Raw genomic sequence first — 23,979 nt, 5'->3', positions numbered from 1 at the left:
GTGTAAGCAAATTCAGTTTTTAATTTTTTTTATTGATAAGACTGTAAACAAAAACTGTCGTCGAAAATACTCACAATCAGCTGTACTTCTCTGCCTAACAGATTGCTGATGTCAAAATTGACAGTGGCTAGCGTTCAGCGATAACGGACTTTGAACCCCTCGCTCTGTTTGTGTTGCCGGCAATGCAGCAAAGAAAAAGTCAATACTCAAATTGAATTTCCCGTGGTACGTAACATAAAAACATTAACGAGTTCCTGTCTTCGCGAAATGCCAAAAGTTGTGGCAAAGTGTGTGCGTGTTTGTGAGTGCTATTGTTGATAACGCATTAAAACTCGTTCAATTTCGCAGACGCTGTCGCCCTTGAAGCCAAAAGTTTAGATAGACAAGCAACAGGTTCCACTGCAGAGTCGCTCTCCCTCTCACTCTCTCTTTCACTGCCATTGGAAGCTGCGCCACGGCAACGTTAATTTCAATTTGCTCAAACAGGTGAGAAAGAGAATCCTTTGGCTTCAGTGACGATGGCGTAACACTCGACGCACTTTGTGCTAATCCTTATCAGCTTCGCTAGACTCAGATTAGACAAAGGCGTCTATGGGCAAGGTGCAAACTCCAATGAGGGGTTAACGCAATTTAACGTTTTTACATATTTATGAGGGAGTCATATTTTATTTAACGATTGGAATATATTATAATCTAAGTAGTTCAGCGGGTCAGTAGACAAAATGACAAAATGTTCGGTTTTGGACTTGACTTGACTTTGCAAAACAACTGAAAGAGGGTCTATTGAGTTTGTTGAAATCGAAATGTGGATAATAAGACAACACTTGAAGTATATAAATACATATTCTGGATACTGATCCATTAGCGGATGCACCAAACTAATTGGATTTATTTCTGTATTTTTAATATTGACCTTTAATTAAATAGAAATACCTAGAGTTTCATATTCACTTATAGAAGATATTAAGATATAAAGGTCAATAGAAAATTCGAAGACAGAACTTGTAATATAATATATTAAAGTCAATTCGTTGCTGGTACTCCATGAATAATGTTATTTTAGATTCATTATTTCCATTTATATTTATGTTATAAAAAATAAATATTTAGTCTTAATAAAAAATATTAATAGTCTATTAAAGTGAATACTTGTCTGTAGCTTTCTTACTTGTTGTTATCTAATAACCTTTGCTTTTCTTGCAGTTGCACATAATTGTTAATTGTAATCATGGCAGTTGCTGATAAGATTGAGAATGCTCCAGCCGAGCGGAAAGCAAATCCTGTTAAATCCTTCATCACTGGCGGATTTGGCGGCATTTGCAATGTGCTCTCCGGCCATCCCTTGGATACCATTAAGGTAAGTTAGCTTGCTTTAACTTTTCTGTACTTTGTTTAATAAATCTACTCTTTTAGGTGCGTCTACAAACCATGCCACGTCCTCCACCGGGCGAGAAACCGATGTACACTGGCACCTTCGACTGCGCCGCCAAGACAATTCGTCAGGAAGGCGTGCGAGGACTTTACAGAGGCATGTCAGCACCTTTGACCGGTGTGGCGCCCATATTTGCCATGTGCTTTGCTGGTTATGCCGTTGGCAAGCGACTGCAGCAGCGCGGCGAGGATGCCAAGCTCACATACTCACAAATCTTTGTTGCCGGCTCTTTCTCCGGTCTCTTCTCAACGTTCATCATGGCGCCGGGAGAGCGCATCAAGGTGCTGCTGCAAACACAGGGCACGGGGCCCAATGGCGAGAAGAAGTACACGGGCATGATCGACTGCGCCAAGAAGCTGTACAAGGAAGGCGGTCTACGCAGCGTCTTCAAGGGCAGCTGTGCCACAATGCTCAGGGGTAAGTTGAACAAATGTTTTAAATACAATTTTAATGCGTAAGAAAGGGTGTTAGAAAGAAAGTTAGTGATGAAGGAAAAACTGCAAATAATATGAGGTACTCTAAATAATATGATATGATGAATAGGATAGTTTATTTCTTTTATATTCTTTGTATTTATTTTTATTTAATTTAAATCTATTTATTTGTCATTCGTATATAACGAATCTTTCATGTTTTAAAAGGATGAATTGAAATTGTTACTGAAATAGTTCAATCTGTATTCATTAGCCTAATTTTATTTGAAAATAGTTGATTTAAAGTTGTTATTTTGTTAGTTTAATTCATATTCTTCTCTTTAAGCGAAAGTGCAAACACACAACTTTTTTGGGGTAGCTACATAAAAACAATTCAATTGATATTCAATATGGATTTGGATTGCGTGCCTTGGTCCCCTTCTGAATGTATAAAAAATTCTGTAGAACACTAAAGTTAAATGTTTCAACATTTATTCTAGAATAGTTGCCAAGGCTTGTCTGGAAAAACTTTGATTGAGCTTTGCATTCTCTTTATCAGTCTAAGCGTAATTCTTTATTAATTAACTTGGCATATTAAACATTCATTAAGCAATTAGTACATATGAAACTTAGAACTAAACTACAAATGGTATTTGCGAGTGCGCCTGTTAAATCTCATTGGACATTTCCTGTGACAGAGATGCCTCATGCTGCTGCTGTTGCAGTTGCTGTTGCTTCTGCTGTGGCTCCTTTTGATGGCTGAGCACAAAATGTAAGCTGTTGCGTTGCGAGCCATGTGATTTGCGTGGCTTCTTGTGCTGCTTTCTCTTCTGCTTTGGCTTCTGCTGTTGCTGTTGCTGTTGCAACTCGACTTTTCGCCAATGCGGCAAGCCGCGTGTGCTCGATCCCTTCGAGTGGCCAAAGATGCGAGTGACGCCGCAATGAAGCTGCTTGCGCAGCACATAGTAAACACTGCGTCCATTGTGATTGGCACAACGTGGCACCAGATTCTTATCTGTTTCATAGCCCACGACATGGCGACACAAGATCTCCTGGCCATTCAAATCGCGCACACAACTCTTCACGCTAGGCAGTCGAATGGTGTTGGTCATGCGTGGCTTCCAGTTGCTCATGTCACAGCTGCATTGCCAGGGATTGTGATCGAGGCGTGCGACACGCAAACGCGGCTGCAGAAAGAAACTCGTGGGCAATGTGGTCAATTGATTGTTTTGCAGTTGCACCATCTCCAGTTGCGTCTGCTCATCGAGCAATCCATTGGGCACATGTGTCAGATTGTTGTGCGACAAGTTGAGTAGCTGCAGCTGCTTGGCACCCATGAAAGCATCCATCGATAGCTCCGTAATGCCGCAGTGACTCATGTCCAGCTCACGAAGCTGCTCCATACCGGCAAAAGCGTCAAACTGCACGCTGGCAATGTTGCCACGCAGTGTCAGCTGCTCCACAGCGTGAAGACCCTGAAAGAAGGGAATGATAATTCACTTAATGAGGATTAAAAGTGATAAAGTTACACTCGAGAGTGTTAAATAACACTTTGAAGTACTAGCTAGATTCATTTTTAGTGAAAACAAAATTCAAATTGCCACGTATTGATATCTTCAGTGCATCTAAAACTGTAATAACAGAACTAACTTCGTATGTTAATTAACAGAGGTGTTACATTTGGCAGCGATAACCGGCTAATGTCAACTATATCCTTTGATTCTGTTAAGTTTTTGACTGTTAAGATCATAACTGCCAAGATTACTATCCAATCGTCAGCAAATTTTCAGAAATCATTTAAATGATCGGTTTTAATATGTATTCCAAATGTGAACACTTTAGCTTTTTAATTATAGCTTTGATTTAGATTTGTAAAAGCGGAAGTTATTGTGATAAAATTCCAAAGCGAATATGTATGTAGTGCAAGCCAACTGCATGAATATGATAAACAAATTTAGTACTTCTATGTCTTATGATAACTGAGAACTAGTTGTTCAATCGGACGGCCAAATAGAAAGATAGTTACACTGGTATTTATACGCACCTTAAAGACCCCTTGGTCCAGGCTGGCGGTGCTCACATTGCCCAGTCTGAGTGTGCGTAGCTTATGCAGTGAATCAAACTGTCCATAGCTATTCCAGCTGCGCAGCTCTAAAGCAGCCAACTCACTGCCCAGCTGCAACTCTCGTGTGTCATTCATCACCCAAAATGTGGCTGGCAAAATGTACATAATTGGATTCTGTCGCAGATCTGCTTTGAGCAGATGTGGCAACGGTGGAAAACTCGATTCACTCAAGCGTTCCAGCCGATTGTCAGAGAGATTGAGTGTCTCCAGTTCCAGCAAGCCAGCTAATCCCAGATAATACAAGCGTGCGACTGCATTGTGAGCCAAAGAGAGACTTCTCAAGTGCGGTGCTCCGCTGAAGGCAAATGGCTGCAACTCCTCGATGCCATTGCGTTCCAGGCTGAGATGATGAAGCTGCGTGAGGCCATCGAACATTTGCCAGTGCAGCTCGTTGAAGTTGCAGCTGTGAATGCGCAACACTTCGAGGCGACTCCAGCCATAGAAGCTGGGCATGCGAGTCTGCTTCAAACGCTCCACATGCTGCTCATAGCTCATGATCTCGACTACGTCATCCGATTCGAATTGCAGCTCATACTTGGGCGTCACCTCGTTGGCGGCCACATCACGCGGCGGCTTGTATTCGTAATCATCGCTGGGCAGCTTGGAGTACTTGGGTCGCTTCAGACGATCGCTGGCCTGCAATCGCAGTGCCTCGAAGTTGGCGTGCTGTAAAAATTCAAGCGGTTCGTCGATAATCAGCGTTGTAATGCCATTGCCTCGAATTTCCAGCGTCATTAGCTGATTCAGGCCACGCAGACTGCTCGTATTCACTGCAATAAAAATGAGAATGCAACTTAAGTTATTCACTTTATTGTTCCAATAAATTTAACTTAAAATAGATTTGCTTAAACGCTTGATTCACGTTTTCAATACACTCATTTAATCTCTTTCATTTCTTCTGAAATGTATCTTTTTTCTCATAAAACTGCAGCTATAAAAAGCGCATTACATTTTTTTGAGAATTTTGTACTAGATTTCGAATACTTTTGAAAAATATCTGTGTAGTATGACAAGACTGATTATTGTCCTAAATTATTCATAGCTTCTTTTCATTAAAGTTGTTGAATGGCTTTGATCAACATTCATCAATGCTGGTTAAAGAAGCTTTAATGAACTTTACATCGAGCTTTCTAAAAGCTTTATCATTTTTCCTGGTTACACTTCCTAAATAAATGAAACTTGTATAGTTAAAAGGCTTTTGATTAATCGAAGGAAAGATTATTTAATAAATCAACAACATTTTTCAACTATACAAGCTCCGTTTATCATTAAGACTGTCATTATTCCACACTGCTTGAACTGAAAGCACATTAAAAGTATGTTTTATAATTGGAACTTACTTGTCAACTGGCTTTCCGCGTTGCCTCCATGTAGCAATATCAAAGCTTGCAAATCCAAAGGCAGAGCGTTAAACAATTCCTCCGTCTCGTGCTCATCCTGCAACAGGCACGTGGCCAATTTAATCTTGGAAAGCATAAGAAAATCTGTATCTTCCAACGTGGAGTCTGCATCATTATCGCTGCTGGTCATGTGATTGATCCAACGTGCAATGGGCAGCTCATTGTAGGCAGCATATTGACAGCTGCAGCTCGAGGGGCAGTTGGATCTGTCCTGCTCGGCAATTGGTTCGGGTTGGCTGTCTGCTTCGACATCGCTGCCAGGAAGAAGCTCTGCATCTGAGTCGAGTTGCAGCTGTGCCTTGGCATGTGCCTAAGTTAATGATGATAATGTGGCATTTAGCTGGGATAATTCCTTTATGTGTCAACCTTATTAACTCACTAGCAAGAGCAGCGTGGTAATCAGTGCGATCAGCTGCATAATCCTTATCGATAACTCTTATCGTTTGCAATGGAGCCAATTGCGCTTCCGCTGCGATGTCGATGTCGATGTCGCGTGTTGATTTTGTGATTCAAGCAGGCACGCTTGCCTCGGATTCCATTCATACACTAAAACTCTGTTCCATGGTTCCCACTCAACTGCGACTGAAATCAGCATTTAACGAACAAGTTGAACTCAGATCTTCATACAATTTGTTGCTTGTTGTGCTCTTTAATTTGCTCTGTTCTGTTCTGTTCTGTTCGGTTCTGTTCTGCTGCTCCCTTCATCTCCCTTGTGTTTCATAAAGGAAATGGAATTTCTGATAGTGACATCCTCCGATAAAGCCAAAGTTTCAGTATAGTACGATCACAATTATTATGTTATTACTATAGAGGCTGGCGTCTCCGACTGCCTGCAGTGGGCGTCGCTTTAAAAACTTTTTATTTGTCCACATGGCAAGAGACCATTGGGCACAAGGTCGCCTCGATTGTATATTTTATGTGTGTATGTTGCAAAAGTCTATTTTTGATATAGATTTCGGTTTAATTACAAATTACAATTAGAAAGAATACAAATCTCGATATTTCTATATTCAACTTCATTTTGAAAACTGCGCATTGTAAAACTGTAAAAAACCTGTTAAGAATTTTCTCGATATCAATTCCATATCATTTATTATAATTATATATTTGAATAAATTGCATAGCACTACACTGTATTTATTTATAATGACTATTTATTACTATTTTATTTCCAAACTTGTTTTTCTGACGTTTTTTGTTATTTTATTCCACATTAATATTTAAATGTTTGTCGCTGTTTATACTTATTTACCCATTGTAACTTGTTTATGTTTTCATCGCTCCACATCAAGTTGATGACCTGTAGTCTTTGATCGTGTCCGAAATGGGTTTAAACATAATGTGGGAAATTGATGTTGTGGCGTTTATCTATTTTTTAATCTGCATTTGAATACGAAGTTTGTTTGCATATATTAAAGATTTAAATAATTTATTTATTTTATATTTTCTAGATTTTTCTTTCATTAATTTTTGCTATTCATAAAGCTGTAAATTAAAATACTACAAATGAGTTATTCTAAATTACAATTTATCTAGTGCGGTAATAGCGCCATCTAGCGCTCGTTGTTTGTTCTGAGTAACTAGCAATTTCTTTGCATACTTACGATAATAACTGATATTATGTTTAGATGTGAGTGTTTAATGCTTAGTACAGGGTATTTGGTTGTTGAGCACATGCAATTGAAATGATTATGATTACTTGCATGTGTATATATAGTTCATTAGGCCTTACAATTTAACAATAAACAAGATGATTACGGCTTCGTTGAAGTTGCCGCTTTGCGCTATTCGGATTTGTTTATATAGAAATGATTTTCTCACAGTGCGCGTATCGCATAGTTGGGGCATATCAGAGTGCCAGCAAATCAAGAATTTTAATTAACAAGCAAGTCAGAAGCAATAATTAATATCAAGAGAAAAGTTTTTCAAAAAGTGAGTAAAACTTAAAAGTCTCTTGTAGTTGAAGTAGTTACATTAAGTAGTTATTGTAGCTAATAAATGATACTTTAATATTGTACTTTCTCGCATCTAATATTATACACTTTCTATTCTCAGATCTGCCTGCTAATGGTCTGTACTTCCTGGTCTACGAGTACATTCAGGATGTTGCTAAGGCGCAGTCGAAGACCGGTGAAATTAATACTGCCTCCACGATATTCGCAGGCGGAGCAGCGGGCATGGCCTACTGGATTCTTGGCATGCCAGCTGATGTGCTCAAGAGTCGTCTGCAGTCGGGTATGCTTTACTCTTGTTACACCCAGTAATTACATAAATTTTCATTGTAAACCAACTTATTTTTTTGCAGCACCCGAGGGAACTTATAAGCACGGAGTTCGCAGCGTGTTCAAGGATCTGATTGTTAAGGATGGTCCATTGGCTTTGTATCGTGGCGTCACGCCCATCATGATTCGTGCCTTCCCCGCGAATGCCGCCTGCTTCTTTGGCATTGAGTTGGCCAACAAGTTCTTTAACTATTTCACTCCCAACTTCTAGTTGAAGCTGATTTGTTTGTTAATTGTAGTTTCTTTTATCCCAGGAAGTGCAATGAATTTATTCACATGTTTGCGTTAAGTGTAGAAAAGTCGAAAACCAAAATAAATACATATTTTTTATACAATTGAGTGAGTTTTTATCTTTTGAGTTTCTTTGTAATCAAAGTGAGGACGTGCATTTATAAATACAATTTGAAACTCATACATGCTATTTTGGAAGCACTGTATTAAAATCCACTGCAGTGCAAATGCGCAAGCAGTGCAATCTCATGTTGCGCAAGCAGTGTATTTTCAACGGTTAAGTTTGAGAGCGACTACTGCAGAGCAGTGCATTGCACAGTTTGAGCTGCAGTCAAGATTTAAGGTACATTCCATTTGATTTTAATTATTTTTGATTTAATTGCTGCCGTGTCGCGCATTGATATTTTTCTCTAAATGATTATATAATACTTGCTCTGAATTTTGATTTAATCGATAGCGACACAAAGTCGGATGAGAATAGTAATCTCGCGTTATTGCGACGCAGTAATTTTGACACAATAATCCTAAAGTATTTACATACCAATTAAAGTTATGCAATATATTTACTACATAGATGTGCCTGCCAATGGACTATACTTTATGGCCTATGAGATGCTTACTGACGAGTACAAAAGACGTTACAATCGCCCCAATGTGGACCTAATACCCGCTATTTTCGCTGGCGGATTGGCGGGTGTTTTTTATTGGATTGGAGGCATGCCAGCCGATGTCCTAAAGAGTCGACTACAGACCGGTAAGCCCCGGGGGAATCCCTATTATATTTTCTATATTTGATATATATTCTTATTGACAGCTCCTGAGGGGAAATTCAATGGAGTTCGAGCCGTATTTGTAGATCTCTTGAAGCATGAAGGGATCACAGCCCTTTATCGGTAACTCAATTGATTGCAATTAATTACAAATAATTAAAATAAATCTTCTTAGGGGCTTCACACCTGTTATACTGCGGGCCTTCCCAGCCAATGCTGCGACCTTTTTTGGCATCGAGCTGGCAAATGCTTTCTTCCGGCTTGTGGCGCCCAATTTTTAAAAGAATATTTTTACAAAACAATTGATTTATTTGATATGTGTATAAACAAACAAGCGATAAATGAAAATTCACAAGCATATGAAAGAAATAATAATAAGTCTCCCTTCCTTTGCTCTTTTTTTTTTATAGACTCAACAGGTTTTTGCTTACAACTAATACAAAATGTTCTTGTTTCTTAATTGCGATTGGTTCGTTTAACAATTTATAAAAAAAAGTATAATACCTTATATAGTAAGTATAAATGTTGTTTGTGGAATTTATAAATTGGCTTTAACAAAAGGCGCTTACAACTAGACGAAACTTATAAAGATTTAATACGGTTTGTATAGAAATGAAATCAATTTATAACATTATTTCAGCTCACCGGGAGCTCTCTCTCTTTTAATTTCTTACATTATAGCGGGCTTGACTTTAGACTATCTTGCGATCGTGATTATCGAAATCGAACAATTGCCGCTTCATGTTCTTATGCTTCGATATGGTATAAGGCGATAGAAACATTGGCAGCACATTGAATGCCTTCAGTTCCGGCAAACGAAGGTTGAGTAAATTCTGCTTTGGCTCCTCCAATGGATTACTCCATATGGGATCAATCCAGTATGGGAGTTTCTGAACGAAATGGAAATTATATTATTACGTTAATAAGATTATGATTAAAGAAGTTTCTACATAAAATTAGAATCATATAGTTATCATATATTGCAATAATGAGATTATGTGAAACGTATAATTGAAACCAAATTAATTTAGATTTTATACTGATTAGAATGATTATCATTCATGAATTGATAATTAATCAGTTATTTTGCGTTTAATTGAAAATTTTCAAATAACAACAAATCGTTTGAGTCTGAGAAATGATGCAATAATCGGAAATCCGTAATTAAATGCATTTTGCGGTTTATATTCTCCTTTTAATTATCTTGTATATGTAATTGATTATAGATCAACGTTTTAGAGTAAACAGTATACTTTATTTAACTAGCAGGCTAATATTTCTAATTAAAGAGAGCTTTAACTAATAGATGCAACATTTTAAGACTTAATTTTTTCTAAAATCGTTGCAAATTTAGTTCACTTTAGTAGTTAAATATGTGCGGTCTTCAAATAAAAGAGGAGTGAAATTATTTGGACTTCCTTTAAAATACTTGAATGTATATTCCACTTTTGAGAGGGAAGGAACTCTTTGATCTATATAATTTCACTACTGATCACTTACCTCAGATGTGGACGCATCGTATTTGGGTGGCCTATAGCTACCACTTGTGGACAAAACATCCGAATCGTATAAACCACGTCCAGCATCCAGTGAAGTCTGATGTAGTTGCTGACGTTGCTGCTGCAGCTGCTGCTGTTGACGATTGCTGAAGCTATTCTGGCGACGGTACCAAAGTTTGCTGGAGTAATCATAGGGCGTGGCAGCTGTTATGGCTGTGCTCGAGGCAACATCGCCCAGGCAAAGGCTGCCGTTCAAATCCGAGGAGGTATTAAACGAGCTGTTGCTGCTGTTGTTGTAGCCGCTGCTGTTGTGCGATGAGAATTGCTGTGAAGTGTTCAATACGTTCTCCTTGTTGTTGCTGCAGTTACTCCACAAGCTCGAAGCGGAACCCGAGCTGTTGAGCAAAGTGGACGACATCACAGAGCAGTTGGCCAAACTAGGTGGCGAATACTTGTGAGTTGTTGGAACAGCAGCGGCTGCAAAGTGCTCCTGATATGCCTGGAAGCTATTCACCTTCACTTGCGGCTTGTAGGCCGCATTGTTCAGCGAGCTGTTCACCGCATTAGCGTACTCACTGGCTATGGCCCGAGTCTTGTGCGGCGGCGGTGATTGAGCCGGAGCCGGACGATTGTGTTCGCCGAGAGCAGAGCGTGATTGACGCTGTGTCTTGTGCTTGGCATACGGTAGCTTGAGCGAGCCAAACAAATGATGATGACTCGCCCCGGCACTAACGCGTACTGAAAAATAGAGTTAGGTTATGGCAAGATTGATTGATTGACAAGTAACTAATAAACATATTGTGTATGGCTAAACGAGTGAATGAATTATGAATTAATAATGAATGATTGAAATAACGGAGTGACGTAATGATGACCAATTTATTGAGGTCTGATTGTTGATTGACGTTCTTATTACTGCTGATTGATTTATGAATGAATTTGTTGATTGACTAGTTGATTGCTCACAGATTTGTTGACTAATGTTTGACTTATTGATTGAAGTACAAACTGATTCATTTGTTGATTGACAAGTTGATTGTGCACAGATTTATTGACTAATCATGATGGATTGATTGACTTATTACAGTCATATTACTGCTGATAATACGGACTGATTAATTTGTTGATTGAATAGAGATATATTGACTAATGATTGACTTATTACTGCTGATTGATTTACGGACTGATTAATTTGTTGATTGAAAAGTTGATTGTGCACTGATTTAATGGCTAATGACTATCGACTATCTTATTGATTAACCATTTGCGAGCTATTCAATAACTCGCAAATTCATTAATTGATTGAAAAGCTTGTTGACTGACGAATAAATTAATTAATTGAATGATTTACTGACTAATTACCGATACGCTCTTCCTAAGGTACCTTTATTTTCAATGGATCAATGATTGACTGATTGCCTTACTAACATACTTAGTTAAGTTACTGTGCAATGCATAATGGCTGATATAGCGCAGTATCAGTTTGAGGATTAACTTGTTTCCTGACCGATTAATTAGCTTAAGTATGTATTGCTGGAATTGTTCTGGTTAGCAAGTTGGCTAATTAAGTGTTTGACTGACTGATTGATTGACCTTAACTGGCTGACTGACGAACCAATTAATTAAGTGACTAGTTAATATTTTCTGTAACTGACTGTCTGAATGATTTAGTGATTGATTGATTGGTTAAATTACTCATAAACTGTCAGCTACAAAAAGTTCATGGGGAGATATAAATTACTGACTGATTGATAGCTCTACTATAAAGTTAATTTATTAACGGAAGTATTACTCTATAAACTTACGTTCACAATTGACATTCAAGGCGACATCACTGCGCTCCTGGGTGGGTCCATTGTTGATGGTGAAGAGATCATCGTGGGCCACAATCACTGTGTACAAGTTGGGAAAACCAAACTCAAAGGTGGTGGTCAGGCTGCAGTCCAAGGCGGTCTTCAGCTCGTGCAGATACATGCTAGGACGCTGCTCCAAGAGACGCACCAGCGAGACAAGGAAGCGCATAAAGGGCGTAAGGCGCACACAGGTTTGATCCGCTTCAGTATAGATCTGAGAAGAAAAGATTATAGAAAGAGGAGATTGCAAGGCAGAGATTAGAGAACGAAGTCCAGACTCACCTCGATAGCATGTCGCATGGCGGACAGCGTTGACTCCGTGAGCTGTTGCTTGTGCTTCGAATTGAAGTCCTCGAGAAATTGCGCCTGCGTCAACGGTTCCTGCTTCACATCTGGCTTGACAGGCGAAGAAGAGTCCCGCTGCAGCAGCTGCTTGCAGGCACGATGACAGAGCTGACGGAACTCCATGTCGTCGCTGTGACAGATCAACCAAGTGGTTTGCTCCTTGTGCAACACCTCCACATAGGGCAGCAACTCAATGGCGCTGGCAATGTCCTTGACCCCCAATGTCTGAGGTTGAATCTGATAGCCATACTTCTTCTTGTGCAGCGTCAGAATCTGCTCGAGTTTCATGCAGTTCGTGGAGTTGCCGGTGGCATTGCGGATGAGATCCTCGCACTGCTCGGCAAACACACGTCGGGCCATCTTGGGCGATAACATGATCTTCTTGTCCTCATCGTTGCTCTGCTCCAACTCAACAACGCCATGAATGGCATCCATGAGATCGGCTAGCTTAAAGAAGCCATAATCACTCAGGCGACACTGATAGGCAAAGTGATAGTGATAGGAACGGACAAACTTCTGGAACAGAATCGTGTACTGCAAAGCATTCTGAAACAACTCGACCATCTCCCCCGCAAACACAGAGATCTTCTCGAGCTCAGTGTTGGTCTGCTTCCGCTTGGGCATCGAGATTAGTATATCCTTGCCCTGCTGCACAGTGCTGAGCACCACAATATTACTATTGACCAGGCCATCCAAGATATCCACAATGTCACACACCCCGTAGTCGGTGACATCGAATGTCCGATTCTGCGTTTGAGCGAAGATCCCCGGTAATTGAGACAACAACACGGAGCTATTGCCATGAGCCCTCAGCACTCGCAACAGATCCGAAGTGAAGCGTCTGATCTGAGTGCGATGAGTGAGCGTAATCTGTCGATTCTCGCCATCGCCCATGATCTGAACCACCGAGGATAAAGCTTCAAAGAGCTCAATCAGTTTGGTGTAACCGTAGTCAGCGACGCGACATTGTTTCCCAAAGTGATTGTGATAGGCGGGTATGAAGCGATTGAACTTCATCGTCGACTTGGGCGACATCTTGACCAACTCAATGACCTCGCGTGAGATCTGGAACAGCGGATCAGCAACCGAGTTCTTAAAGTAACCACCAGCATTGGAAGCACCGCTTGAACGTTCGCTGGTGTTCAGACTGGCGCTGGAGCTGGCAGCAATGGAGCTACTGCCACTTGTTGAGTTCAAATCCTTGTTGAGTTCCAACCAACCTAGGATCTTGATGCCAAAGTTGTTCACTTGGATCTGAATGCCTTGGACACAGCACACCAAGTGCTCTAAATTAACACCGCTCTCATTCGCTGAGATCTGTACCTTCAGCTGCCCCTCGATGCAGTGCAGCAGCGTGGCAACGGGTATGTCACCGGGATGATGCTTCAGCAGCGGATAGATCAACTGTTGGATCTCCGCAATCGTCATGCACACATTGGGCAGCGGTTCAATCTCCTGTTCGGCCCAACCCTTGTGCTGCTCCCTTTTGAAGTGCACAGTGCAATAGGGCACGCTGTGCTGCAGTCCCTCCATCAGGGGGGAACTCTCTAGTGTGTTGACCAGCTCCGGCTGCAGGCTGATGAACTTGTCTTCATTGTTGTCTGCGTTGATTGTGCAGATGTCTTGCATTTTGTACAAATCCAGGACACTGATCGACGTCTTGAAACGGGACTGGAAGAGCTCGCGGAACTTATACATGGGTAGTGTATAATACGGAACATCCTGCGGAAGGGAAAGCAGCTAATTAGAATGACCAGTTCTTGCTTGGAGCTTCGACTGACCTTCAGCAGTCCGGCGACTTGGCAGCGCAGCGTGTTGACCTCGGTGAGCGAAGAGTCGCGAGTGTAGCTGACCAACATGCGCTTGTGGCCATTCTTCTTGCGGTGCAAATTGGACACCACCTGCTTGGCGAACTGCTCGAGAAGATTGGGAGGTGAGAGATTGCATTAAATGTTAAGCTAATGTTGAAATAAGTAACAAGCAATAGTTCTTATGGTAAGTTAAGAACACTTATTGAAAATCCCGTTTAACGACCTCAACTAGGATCACATAAATAGGCCACTAAGAGTAAAAACCTTTAAGAGTTCACCAGGATTTCGATTTTGCACTTTTACTCTGTTGAATATTTTATTTTAATTCGAGTAGTACTTTTTTCACCATTTTATACAGTAAACAAAAAGGTAAAGGATAAATGAAAGAATATCATTTTTTCTGTTAAAACATTAAACTTAAATACTGCGTGTAAATAAATTCAATACCTCTTTTAGTTTGGCCAATTTACTAATTCAAAGTTTTCGGTTGATGGTGGTTGAAATGTGATATATGAAAATTATACCGCTGCGAGTTCTGGCACTAAACTAATTATGGCAGCTAAGTGCAAATAATGCCAAGAGAAGTAGGTAAGGTTAAGGCATCATTAAGAAAAATAACGATGTCCAGACTGGATTCAAATTACAACCTTTTGGAGGAGCGCACAGCACAGACAATTTTAGCCTGACTTCTCAAATAAATAATGTAGCTTTAGTGTGTAAATATTGCTTTCCATTGAGGAAAGTTTCGTCAATCAGAACCAAAACTTAAAATTTATAATTTCTTCTAATATATTTTTGTTAGTGAATTGGGATAACTAAACAATTAGATGAATTACTAGTCGCCGAAATAAAATTGTTATATGTACTTTCATTATTGCGTTCTCGTTTAACGACCACAACAACAATCTTTAACGAAGGCCGTTAAGCGAAAGTACTCTAAGTGAAGCAAATTATATAACAAACAAAATGTATACTTGTAATATATGTACCACAGTGTTGAAGTTTGCATTTTTTTAAACATTTTGTTATGGGACCATTAGGCGAGAAAAATATGCCATAAAGAAAGCTTTTGTGCTAATGCAGTATGACCGTTAAGGTGTAAAAACTGTATCTAAAACACCTAGTGAAACATTTTATAGGCAATTTCATTTGGCCGTTAAGTTGATACTCACATATAGATCGGGCACAGTGACCTTGGCATAGGAGCTGCCCTCAAAGTTGAGCGAGATGACGGGCGTGATGGGCTTCAGCTGGCTCATGAGGAAGTTGCGCAGGCTGGCCTCATCCATGGAGTAGTCGAGATTGGTGATTTGCAGCGTGACAGCATCGCTGGTATCGCTGGCCACATTAGCGCTTCCATTAGTGCTTGCATTAGCATTAGCATTACCATTCGCATTAGCATAAGTCTCGCCAGAAGCAGTCGAGTTGTTGCCATTGTTGCTGCTGTTGTTGGAGGAGCTGCTGCTGCTGGAGCAGGACAAAGGCAGCACACTGGGCGCCATGGTATTGATCAGTTCGTTGGTGTACGCAAAGTCAGCCGCACTGCTGACACTGGGCGTGGCCGAGGAGGCGCTGACTGCTGGCAGCGTAGTGGGCGTAGCCAGTGGCGCCATCTGTTGGTAGATGGGCGCAAAGGGCGAAGGCTGATAACCAACGCCTGGATAATTGCTGGAGATCAACGGTTGCTGCTGTTGCTGTTGATGATGATGATGTTGTTGCTGCTGCTGGTGCTGCTGCTGCATTAGCGGATGCCCATTGATGGTGGCCATGGCGGCAGCCGAAGCGCACGCTCGATTGTGATTATAGGGCATGTAGCGATTGCGATTGTAGCAAGAGGCGCTGCCATTCGCATGCGCATACTGACAGACCTCCAGATGCGACGGCATCGCCGGTCCGCTATACTTATTCGCCAGTATTCCAGGCGGTGGCATATACCCAGGCAATCCATTGAAGTAACGCAACGCTCCTCCGCCTCCTCCCGGATTGTTGTTGAAGTCAGCGCACAGCGCCGATTGCGGTGGCATTGCGGTTGAGTAGATTGGTCCTTGGGCTGCGGCATAGTAGGCGGCAGCGGCAGCGTGATCAACGCCTCCATCACAGGGCCAGCTGAAAGGTAGAGGAAGAAGCATTCGAAGTTGAAGTCCAAGTCGAAAGTACAGATGTAGCTGATAAGCAGTTGGACGTGCAATAAAAACCAGTTCAACGAGCAGAGCAGACAGGAAAAGGAAGGCTGGTTGCCTTTAAATTACAACTAAAGATTGCTTGAAAGGTAAGCAAAAAAAAAACCAAAAAAAGTGACTGAGTGAATGATAGTTGGTGTGATTCATTCAGTCAGCCTTTATTTATAATTCATTTCGCAAGCGTTAAACTTAACTGCATAAATTAGGCATTGAGAATTAGGTATAAAGGGGAAAACTCTTACAGTTAATACAAGGTAAATAAAAAACATAAAAAGTTATTGATTGACTGAACAAGTGGCTGATTGACAGTTCAACTAACTGATGAACAGAGTAGTAATTGTTAATTGGTCAACTGTTCTATTTTTTTAGCTGAATAAAATGAACTGTTTGACTTTTTCTGAAGAAATTTAATAATAAACAATAAATATTATCCAATTATTTTTGATTCTTAGAAATTTTAAGAAAAAAGTAAAAAGTTCATTTTTTTAAGGCGTAGAGAATTTATTTTTACAGTTAATTAATATTTGAATTTGAATTCTATGAAATTGAACTGAAGCATGCTTAATGCAAAGGGAGCCTTTCTTAAACAAGTAAGAAAGCTGCAGTCGAGTTTGCTCGACTGTGAGATACCCGCTACCCATTTCGAATAAAATCAAAATATTGCGGTATTTGGTCATAATATATACTAAATTGATATACCACAAATATACTAAAACACATATTTGGTATATTTATATGGTACTCCACACAGTATGTACTATAGAAAAACATACCAGATTGTCAGCCAAAGCAACTAAGACCCTTAGTAAGTATGCGTTTTTGCCCATACAAAAGTATTTATTTAATAACTTCGACAATTTTTATCTGATCGCAACCAAATTTTCAGAAACCACGAAGTCTATAGTCATTATTGTATACACCAAAGCTCTAGCTTTTAAATTACTCTTGCTATCCGATTTTTGTCAATTGGCGGGGGCGGAAGTGGGCGTGGCAAAAATTAGAAACAAACTTGATCTGCGTGCAAATGCTGTCGATACAAAATTATAGCTTAGATCTAGGTGTTCATACGGACAGACGGACATGGCTAGATCGTCTCGGTTGTTGACACTGATCAAGAATATATATATATATTCATAAGGTCAGAGATGCCTCCTTCTACCTGTTACATACATTTCCTGCCGCCACAAAGGTATAATACCCTTCTACCCCATGTGTAGCGAATATAATTATACTCTTATTAACTTAATTAAGTTGTTTTTAAATTTGCTAACCAAATAGTTGTCAGCATATATAACATATTAATAAAAACTCAGTCCCAATGTGGTTTTGAAAGTATTCGAGCATAATTTCGTCAACATGCGACTGAAAGAAATTGAAAACAATGTTGTTGTCGTTGGGTCTTCAAGGAGAAGCTGCTTGGAGCATACAGAACAGAACCTATTGCTATAATTTTTTTATATTTTTATTTTATTTATTTTTTCGAATTTAAAAATTGAAATCTCTGCCGATAGAAAATCTAGGGCAAAGACTCTAGGTTATCATTCATTGACCTCTCTCGTTCAGATCTATTGAGCGGAATCCACATTCGCTTCAGATTTTCAATGACTTTAACGAAATTCAGTTCCAAATTCAATTTGCTTGCGGGCAGTCGAAACATTTAAAATGGGCAGAATAAAATTTAACGGAGTTTTCTTACTGATGGTCCTTCAAATATTTTTCTTGGCTACAACAACTGGAAATGAAGTGAGATCAAAGACATAATACTAAGAAGAATAAAGAGTGATTAAAGTGTATACGTTTTTTTCCCATCAGACGTGTGAATCAGACCGAAAAATTGAAGAACAGTGCCACATTAATACCTATAAAACTGTTAAGCCTTTGCTCGATTATTTCAGACAGGTTAGAAATGAGTTAGAACAAAGTGAAACTAAGGAAAAGCAGATAAGTGAATTAAATTCTGATCTTATGGAAAAATATCATGAAATTGTAAGAATTCATGAAACATTCATGAAGGAGGAGGTTGGTGGATAAAACAAAGTAAGCTGAAAAACGATTTTCAATTGTAAGAAAATAAAGTTGATAAATCTGAATTTCAGATTCAGATTTATCAAACTTTATTTTTAAATTAAAAGAACAACTCGATTTTCCTTTGACTTACTTTGTTGTTATACTCATTTAATAGAGCTGTTAAATGAGTATAATTGAAAAGTAATGAAAGGGAAAACGATTTGCAAGTGTCAAAATAAAGTTGATAATTCTGAATCTGAAATTAATTCACAACAAAATATTATTCTTAAATTAAAAGAACAGCTTACAGATAAATCCACCATGCATGCAAATGATATTCAATTATGTCGTTCAGAAATCAACAAATTAAATAGGACATCAGAGAACATTAGAGAAGAACAGAAAAAGATTCAATTGAAATTAACAGAAAGTGAAACTAAGCTAATAGATAAAGAAAATGAAACTAAGCTAAGTCAATCTGAATTTGATAAATTAAGTCCCACAACATGCATCTCTTTCGGAGATTATTCAGGAGTTAATCAACTCAATGTCTCTGGCATAGGTTTATTCAATGTTTTGTGCGATAGCCAGTTAGCTGGACCTGGATGGATTGTAATACAACAACGAGTTGGGGGAGATGAGAGTTTCAATAGGGATTGGGCAACGTATCGCAAAGGTTTTGGTTCTCCTGAAAGTGATTTCTTTCTTGGATTAGAAAAAATACATCGTATCACGAGCTTGCAGCGTTTCGAACTTTACATGCATTTGGTTGATGAGAATGGAAGTATCTTAAACGCTCGTTATGACGACTTCAAAATATCTGATGAAGATAATGGATATGCACTGAGTTTGGGTAAATTCAATGGGTAAATTCAATGGATAACATGAGATACAATGAAAACATGAAATTCACAACATTAGATCACGACAACGACAAAGATAATCGTAATAATTGCGCAGCCTTGTTTAAAAGTGGCTGGTGGTACGATTCTTGTTTTTATAGGTAAATATTGCAAATTTTTATTTTCGAAGGAATACATATAAATATAGATTTTTGTTGTTTCTTTTGCAGTAATTTAAATGCACCATATGGGCCACTTCTACGTTGGTGGGACAAAAGTTACAAGTATATTTTTAATCTTAAAGAAGTTAAGATGCTAATTCGCCCCAAGAAGAGATGAAGAAGTGATAAACTGAAAAGCTGAAATTCCCATATTTGACTCAATTGTGTAATCATATATATATAATTTGTGCATTAAGAAATTGCGTTCTGAAAAATAAAACGATCGACTATTTAATGCAGCGATTTATTTTTTTGAATGGAAATAGATCTGTTTTTATTGCATTTATTATATGATGTAGCAAATTTTTAATCCTTAGACGCTTTCAATAGAGGTGGAAATACTTAAGTTAGTAAACTTATGATTATCCTGTAAATGTCCTTTCAGTCGAACCTTGAATATTAATGTAATTTAAGAAAATATCTTCACATATTCGTTTCTTATCTAAACATAAATGATGCAGTTTTGTTACTAATAATACATACAAAATTTTGTTTTTGCAAAATTAGTTACCGCATTTAAAATATACCATAGGCACAATATACCAGATTATCAGCCCATACAAAAGATCTGCGTACAAACATAACAAATGTTGTCGACAATTTTAGCTCTCTTCTCTCTTATATTCTCTGAGATCCAGTGTTTCATACGGACTGATGGACAGACGGACATGACTAGATCGTTTCGGCTGTTGACGCTGATCAAGAATATATATACTTTATGGGGTGGGAATTGCCTTCTTCTACCTGTTACATACATTTCCTGCCGGCACAAAGTTATATTACCTTTCTACTCTATGGGTAGAGGGTATAAAAACGAATATTTTTTTATTTTATTTGTATTCAATTGATGTCAATCATTCCTAATGCAAATTCTCCAAAAACATGTGTGTTAATTATCTAGTTAAAATGATACACAAATTATAAAATCAAGTTTTTTTTTTAAAACAGAAAACCTATTTGCTTTCATTGAATTTATAGCCCTAAGAACACGTATGTGAGAGAATTTGAGATTGCAAAGAATATGGTAATTAGTTAAAATTATAAAAGAAGTTTTAATTTGAAAGTAAAGGTTACTTTTCTTAATCATATCTTTAATAATTTAAATAATAATAGAAACTTTTAAAAACATTATTTGAATTGGTTTTACTTTAATTTAAGTACTGGCAATAAGAAACCTGATATGGTCACTTGATCTTGCATAAAATCTTACCTAAAATTAAAAAATTAAAAAATAATAATAATCAGAAAGTGAAAGACCTTTACTAATCCACTTTTACCATTTACTTATAATCTCTGGATTGAAGGTAACCTAAAATCAATATTTATATTGTTTACACAAGTGTCAAATATTCTCTTCATATTATTCTTCAATAAAGCTTTCGTTAAATTTAATGTATGTCAATAAGAAAACGGATATGAGCTTGAATAAGATGCTTACTTACAATTAAAAAACCATTAAAAAGAATTATGATCGTAATGTAAAAGGGCCTTGACTTAGTTGACATTCTTTTGCGAAATAAGTTTGCGGATGATGTAAACATTGACCGAAATGTTTACACAAATTTCAAATAGGCTTGAAAGCTCCTTTTCATGCTCTTACACGTAAAATCCGTTTATGGGCTCAAGAAGCACAATAACAAGTGATAAAAGCAAGAATGATGAAATCGTAATGTTTCACGAATTCAGCACTATACTTTATATACGATTCTATGAATTTCTCAAAGGTTGAAAATCTCACTCACCTGTAGGAACGCTCAGTCATGTTTTTGCGGTGTCACTTAGTGAAGGATTATGATGCTGTGATCTGAAAAGTGTGGCTGGAATCGGTGACTGGCACTAGAGCTTGGAGGCAGTTTTGCGGTTTTGCTGGAATGTCAAATGAATATATGTATAAAAACCCCAATAATCGTATCAGATATGTAAAGGTTGTTGTTGTAGTTGTCATTGCTGATTGAGCTGATTTAAATGGAGGCAAATGCAAAACTTTTTAATTAATTAATTAATCGTGTCAGGCTGCAGATATCCATAGAGCTGTTAACATGAAACAATTTGCATGGGAACATCAATAAAAAAAAAACTAGAATAAATAACCGGCTTCACACTCGATGACAAAGAAAGAGTGAGATGGAAAGAGAGAGAGAGAGAGAAAGCGAGATGGAGACGAAGAGCTTGAAATAAGTTTGCGAGAAATATATTTAACTAATGCCAAATGCGACACTTTTCCATTGAGCACAGTTATCTGTAGACATTAATACAGTTAACTATACCGTGGGGCGAGACTTGTTTGTAATTGAAATCGCATTGAAACACTTGCTGATTGATGGTGATGATCGAGTCAGAATCAGTGACTTAGTACTTCAACATGTCACTGCATGTGCAACATTGCAAACTAATTTGCAAATATGCTAATTCAATTACAGTGACGGTTAATGAGCGTCAACGACTAAAGCACACCCTGGGGTTATTTTTATGACTGCAATTTGTAATACTTTACTAGGTATGACTAATGATCATTCTAAATATTTCCACAATATGGAAAAATTGCAATATACGATGGAAATATTTTATAAACTGATTTAATTGATGGAATAGATTTGAAATTATGCAACATTTTTCTTTATAAAGAATAAATTATAACTGAGTATTTTAAAGTTATACAAAATTCCTTTGCTTTTTTAGCAAAGGTTTTAAAATATTTCACAAAACATTTAAAGTTAACCTAGCAACCTTACTATTTAATCTGTAAAGTCAGAGATTTATGTTTATGAATGTGAAAACAAGTTCGATTTAAGCTCCACCCACATTTAGTCGTACAATTAAATCATTTATCGATCGATTAGATTTAATATTATTTTAATCATGCAATGTAGCCACGTTATTCTAGGAATCTCGTAATTGGTCACGTGTGTTGATCCAGTGTGCAATTAGATGCCCAAACCCTGAGTGCTTGGCAATTATCAATTTCAGCAAGCATAGCATTACTTTTGAGACACTGTAGCTTATGCAAATACTCACGTGTGCAACTTGTTGGCCGAAGCAAAATGATGATTGTTGGGAATTTAATTGTTGAATAAACTATTTTCTATGTTCACAGAATCGACAGCGTTATCAATTTGGAATTTTATTTAGTAATCCGTTTGAACTTTTGGACAAGTTGTGCGGAAATATTTTGAACAAATACAAGTAAAATAAAGTCGCATTAAATGGGCGTAACAAACGCGTAAACTTTCAATAAAAATTATAATAACTATGTTTATTTAATTTAAAACAAGCAAAGAAAACTAAAGCCGCATAATCCTTTGACAGCGAAAGAAAATAGAATTTAATTAAAATAATAAAACACTGAGAACAAATAAAATATTTTTTCTGGCTTCTTTGTGTGTGCGTGGTGCGTTTCTCGATGGCAACTGAGGCTGAGGCTGCGGCTGAGCCTGAGAGAGAGGCTTGGCAAGGTGCTTTGGCGCCAAGACTTTTGCTTTGTGCTGACATCACAGCGCTCTGTAGATTGGAAGTGTTACAATAGGGTTGTCAGGGGGGCGTGACAGTCGCAGTCACTGCCAATGCCTGACCTTCCAGTCCCCCAAACTCAAAAACTTAACTGTGGAGGAAGATGCTGTGAATGCTGCCTTTTACTTTTTTTTTGCTTCGATCTGGATTGTGACGCACTCACAGCATGAGCTTTATGCGGAAGTATTTTTAGAGTATAGTATTGTGGCTTCTTTGCTGACAGATCCTATCTCATATCAGATCAGAACTCGCATCTCTCAATTCATGCACACGCTTGTTCCCAGTTCTCAGTTCTCAGATTGTGTTTCGTAGTTGCTCGTTGGTCGTTGGTTAATGCAATCCCTTCACTTTCTTGCCGATTTACGTCATCTGAGCCCTGCTTTATACTATGTTACTCATTGTAATTAAAATGTGCATTCAATTATTGAGAAGAGTATTATAAGTTTATGGCAGTATATGTGACAAAATAATTGAAGAAACTATCGATATATTTATTTATATTATTTAATATACAGATATAATTTAAGTCGAAATTGAGATACAAGTTGTCAGTTCAAGTAACTTCCTGTCGTTCACACTCGACTTAAGCGTTCTCACTTGGATTTAATTATAGTGAATGCAACATGCCTGCCACCTTCAATTTAACTTAATCAAAGTTCTAGCCACTGAATTACAGTGTTTAAATCTAGTCCATATCGTGGTTGGAATCGATAGTAACGTCTAAATCGTATGTTATTGTGGGAGGAACATTTTTAATATTCACTATATATTCAAACATGAAGATCGATGACGATGCATTTTAATTCTAATTAAAATCGCTTGGAAATACGTGCTAATGAGTCCCTAACCGATAGTTAAGTTGCCAGGGTCCGATATTTAAATTGACACTATTATATTGTGTTACAATCCATTAAATATTGCAAGGCGAAATATTCATATTCATATTGTTCTTAATGACTTCATCTAAACGAAGTAAACAACATTCTTAGATTTTTATCAAACCGAAGTTCGTAATTTAAGAAATAGTTCTTTAAAAGAAATATACTTCCCAAACAATAATG

At 38.2% G+C, this 23,979-nt stretch overlaps 4 protein-coding genes across 11 annotated transcripts in view; 2 read left to right on the top strand and 2 right to left on the bottom strand.

Annotated features, from left to right (window-relative positions):
• LOC133835255 (fibrinogen-like protein 1) overlaps positions 1-19,644 on the top strand; it is a 150,125-nt gene extending 130,481 nt beyond the window's left edge. For all 5 annotated transcript variants that reach the window (XM_062265243.1, XM_062265238.1, XM_062265237.1 and 2 more), the window contains one exon: positions 19,421-19,644. In XM_062265243.1, coding sequence (XP_062121227.1) covers positions 19,421-19,529 — 109 coding nt within the window. In that variant the 3' untranslated portion in view covers positions 19,530-19,644. The remainder of the gene's footprint in view (positions 1-19,420) is intronic.
• Positions 27-9,016, top strand: LOC133835270 (congested-like trachea protein). 4 transcript variants are annotated; one of them, XM_062265265.1, is made up of 7 exons: positions 27-225; positions 349-486; positions 1,204-1,357; positions 1,414-1,849; positions 8,458-8,637; positions 8,698-8,776; positions 8,829-9,016. In XM_062265265.1, exons 3-7 carry the CDS (start codon positions 1,229-1,231, stop codon positions 8,932-8,934), a joined length of 930 nt encoding a protein of 309 aa, XP_062121249.1. In that variant the 5' UTR covers positions 27-225; positions 349-486; positions 1,204-1,228; the 3' UTR covers positions 8,935-9,016. The 4 variants fall into 4 exon arrangements, with proteins under 4 accessions (XP_062121249.1, XP_062121250.1, XP_062121247.1 ...); XM_062265263.1 differs by lacking the exons at positions 8,458-8,637; positions 8,698-8,776; positions 8,829-9,016 and adding exons at positions 7,426-7,605; positions 7,676-7,987 and having other exon boundaries at positions 33-225; XM_062265266.1 differs by lacking the exons at positions 8,458-8,637; positions 8,698-8,776; positions 8,829-9,016 and adding an exon at positions 7,194-7,267 and having other exon boundaries at positions 31-225.
• Positions 2,218-5,951, bottom strand: LOC133835245 (carboxypeptidase N subunit 2-like). The gene is made up of 4 exons (XM_062265212.1): positions 5,750-5,951; positions 5,311-5,680; positions 3,890-4,740; positions 2,218-3,320 (listed from the first exon to the last, which is right to left on the bottom strand). The coding sequence occupies exons 1-4, from the start codon at positions 5,786-5,788 to the stop codon at positions 2,514-2,516; spliced, it is 2,067 nt and encodes a 688-aa protein (XP_062121196.1). The 5' UTR covers positions 5,789-5,951; the 3' UTR covers positions 2,218-2,513.
• On the bottom strand, positions 8,942-22,831 carry LOC133835241 (meiosis regulator and mRNA stability factor 1). The gene is made up of 8 exons (XM_062265198.1): positions 22,427-22,831; positions 21,154-21,277; positions 15,334-16,267; positions 14,132-14,263; positions 12,288-14,072; positions 11,958-12,219; positions 10,154-10,890; positions 8,942-9,543 (listed from the first exon to the last, which is right to left on the bottom strand). Exons 2-8 carry the CDS (start codon positions 21,171-21,173, stop codon positions 9,346-9,348), a joined length of 4,068 nt encoding a protein of 1,355 aa, XP_062121182.1. The 5' UTR covers positions 21,174-21,277; positions 22,427-22,831; the 3' UTR covers positions 8,942-9,345.
• Positions 22,832-23,979: the final 1,148 nt, after the last annotated feature.

The sequence above is a fragment of the Drosophila sulfurigaster genome, chromosome 2L, assembly GCF_023558435.1.
Source record: "Drosophila sulfurigaster albostrigata strain 15112-1811.04 chromosome 2L, ASM2355843v2, whole genome shotgun sequence".
NCBI lineage: Eukaryota > Metazoa > Arthropoda > Insecta > Diptera > Drosophilidae > Drosophila > Drosophila sulfurigaster.
The sequence above is the reverse complement of the archived record's forward strand: the minus strand, read 5'-3'. Positions and strand labels throughout refer to the sequence as shown.

Excerpts from the sequence above, each read along its gene's own strand:
- LOC133835270 (XM_062265264.1), top strand. The coding sequence starts at position 1,229 with ATGGCAGTTGCTGATAAGATTGAGAATGCTCCAGCCGAGCGGAAAGCA. Across the intron at positions 1,358-1,413 it reads ATCCCTTGGATACCATTAAG|GTGCGTCTACAAACCATGCC; the intron begins GTAAGTTAGCTT and ends CTACTCTTTTAG. Across the intron at positions 1,850-7,425 it reads CTGTGCCACAATGCTCAGGG|ATCTGCCTGCTAATGGTCTG; the intron begins GTAAGTTGAACA and ends TTCTATTCTCAG.
- LOC133835245 (XM_062265212.1), bottom strand. The coding sequence starts at position 5,788 with ATGCAGCTGATCGCACTGATTACCACGCTGCTCTTGCTA. Across the intron at positions 5,681-5,749 it reads TTACCACGCTGCTCTTGCTA|GCACATGCCAAGGCACAGCT; the intron begins GTGAGTTAATAA and ends TCATTAACTTAG. Across the intron at positions 3,321-3,889 it reads TGGACCAAGGGGTCTTTAAG|GGTCTTCACGCTGTGGAGCA; the intron begins GTGCGTATAAAT and ends CCCTTCTTTCAG.
- LOC133835241 (XM_062265198.1), bottom strand. The coding sequence starts at position 21,173 with ATGACTGAGCGTTCCTACAG. Across the intron at positions 16,268-21,153 it reads ATGACTGAGCGTTCCTACAG|CTGGCCCTGTGATGGAGGCG; the intron begins GTGAGTGAGATT and ends TCTACCTTTCAG. Across the intron at positions 14,073-14,131 it reads AAGTCGCCGGACTGCTGAAG|GATGTTCCGTATTATACACT; the intron begins GTCAGTCGAAGC and ends TCCCTTCCGCAG.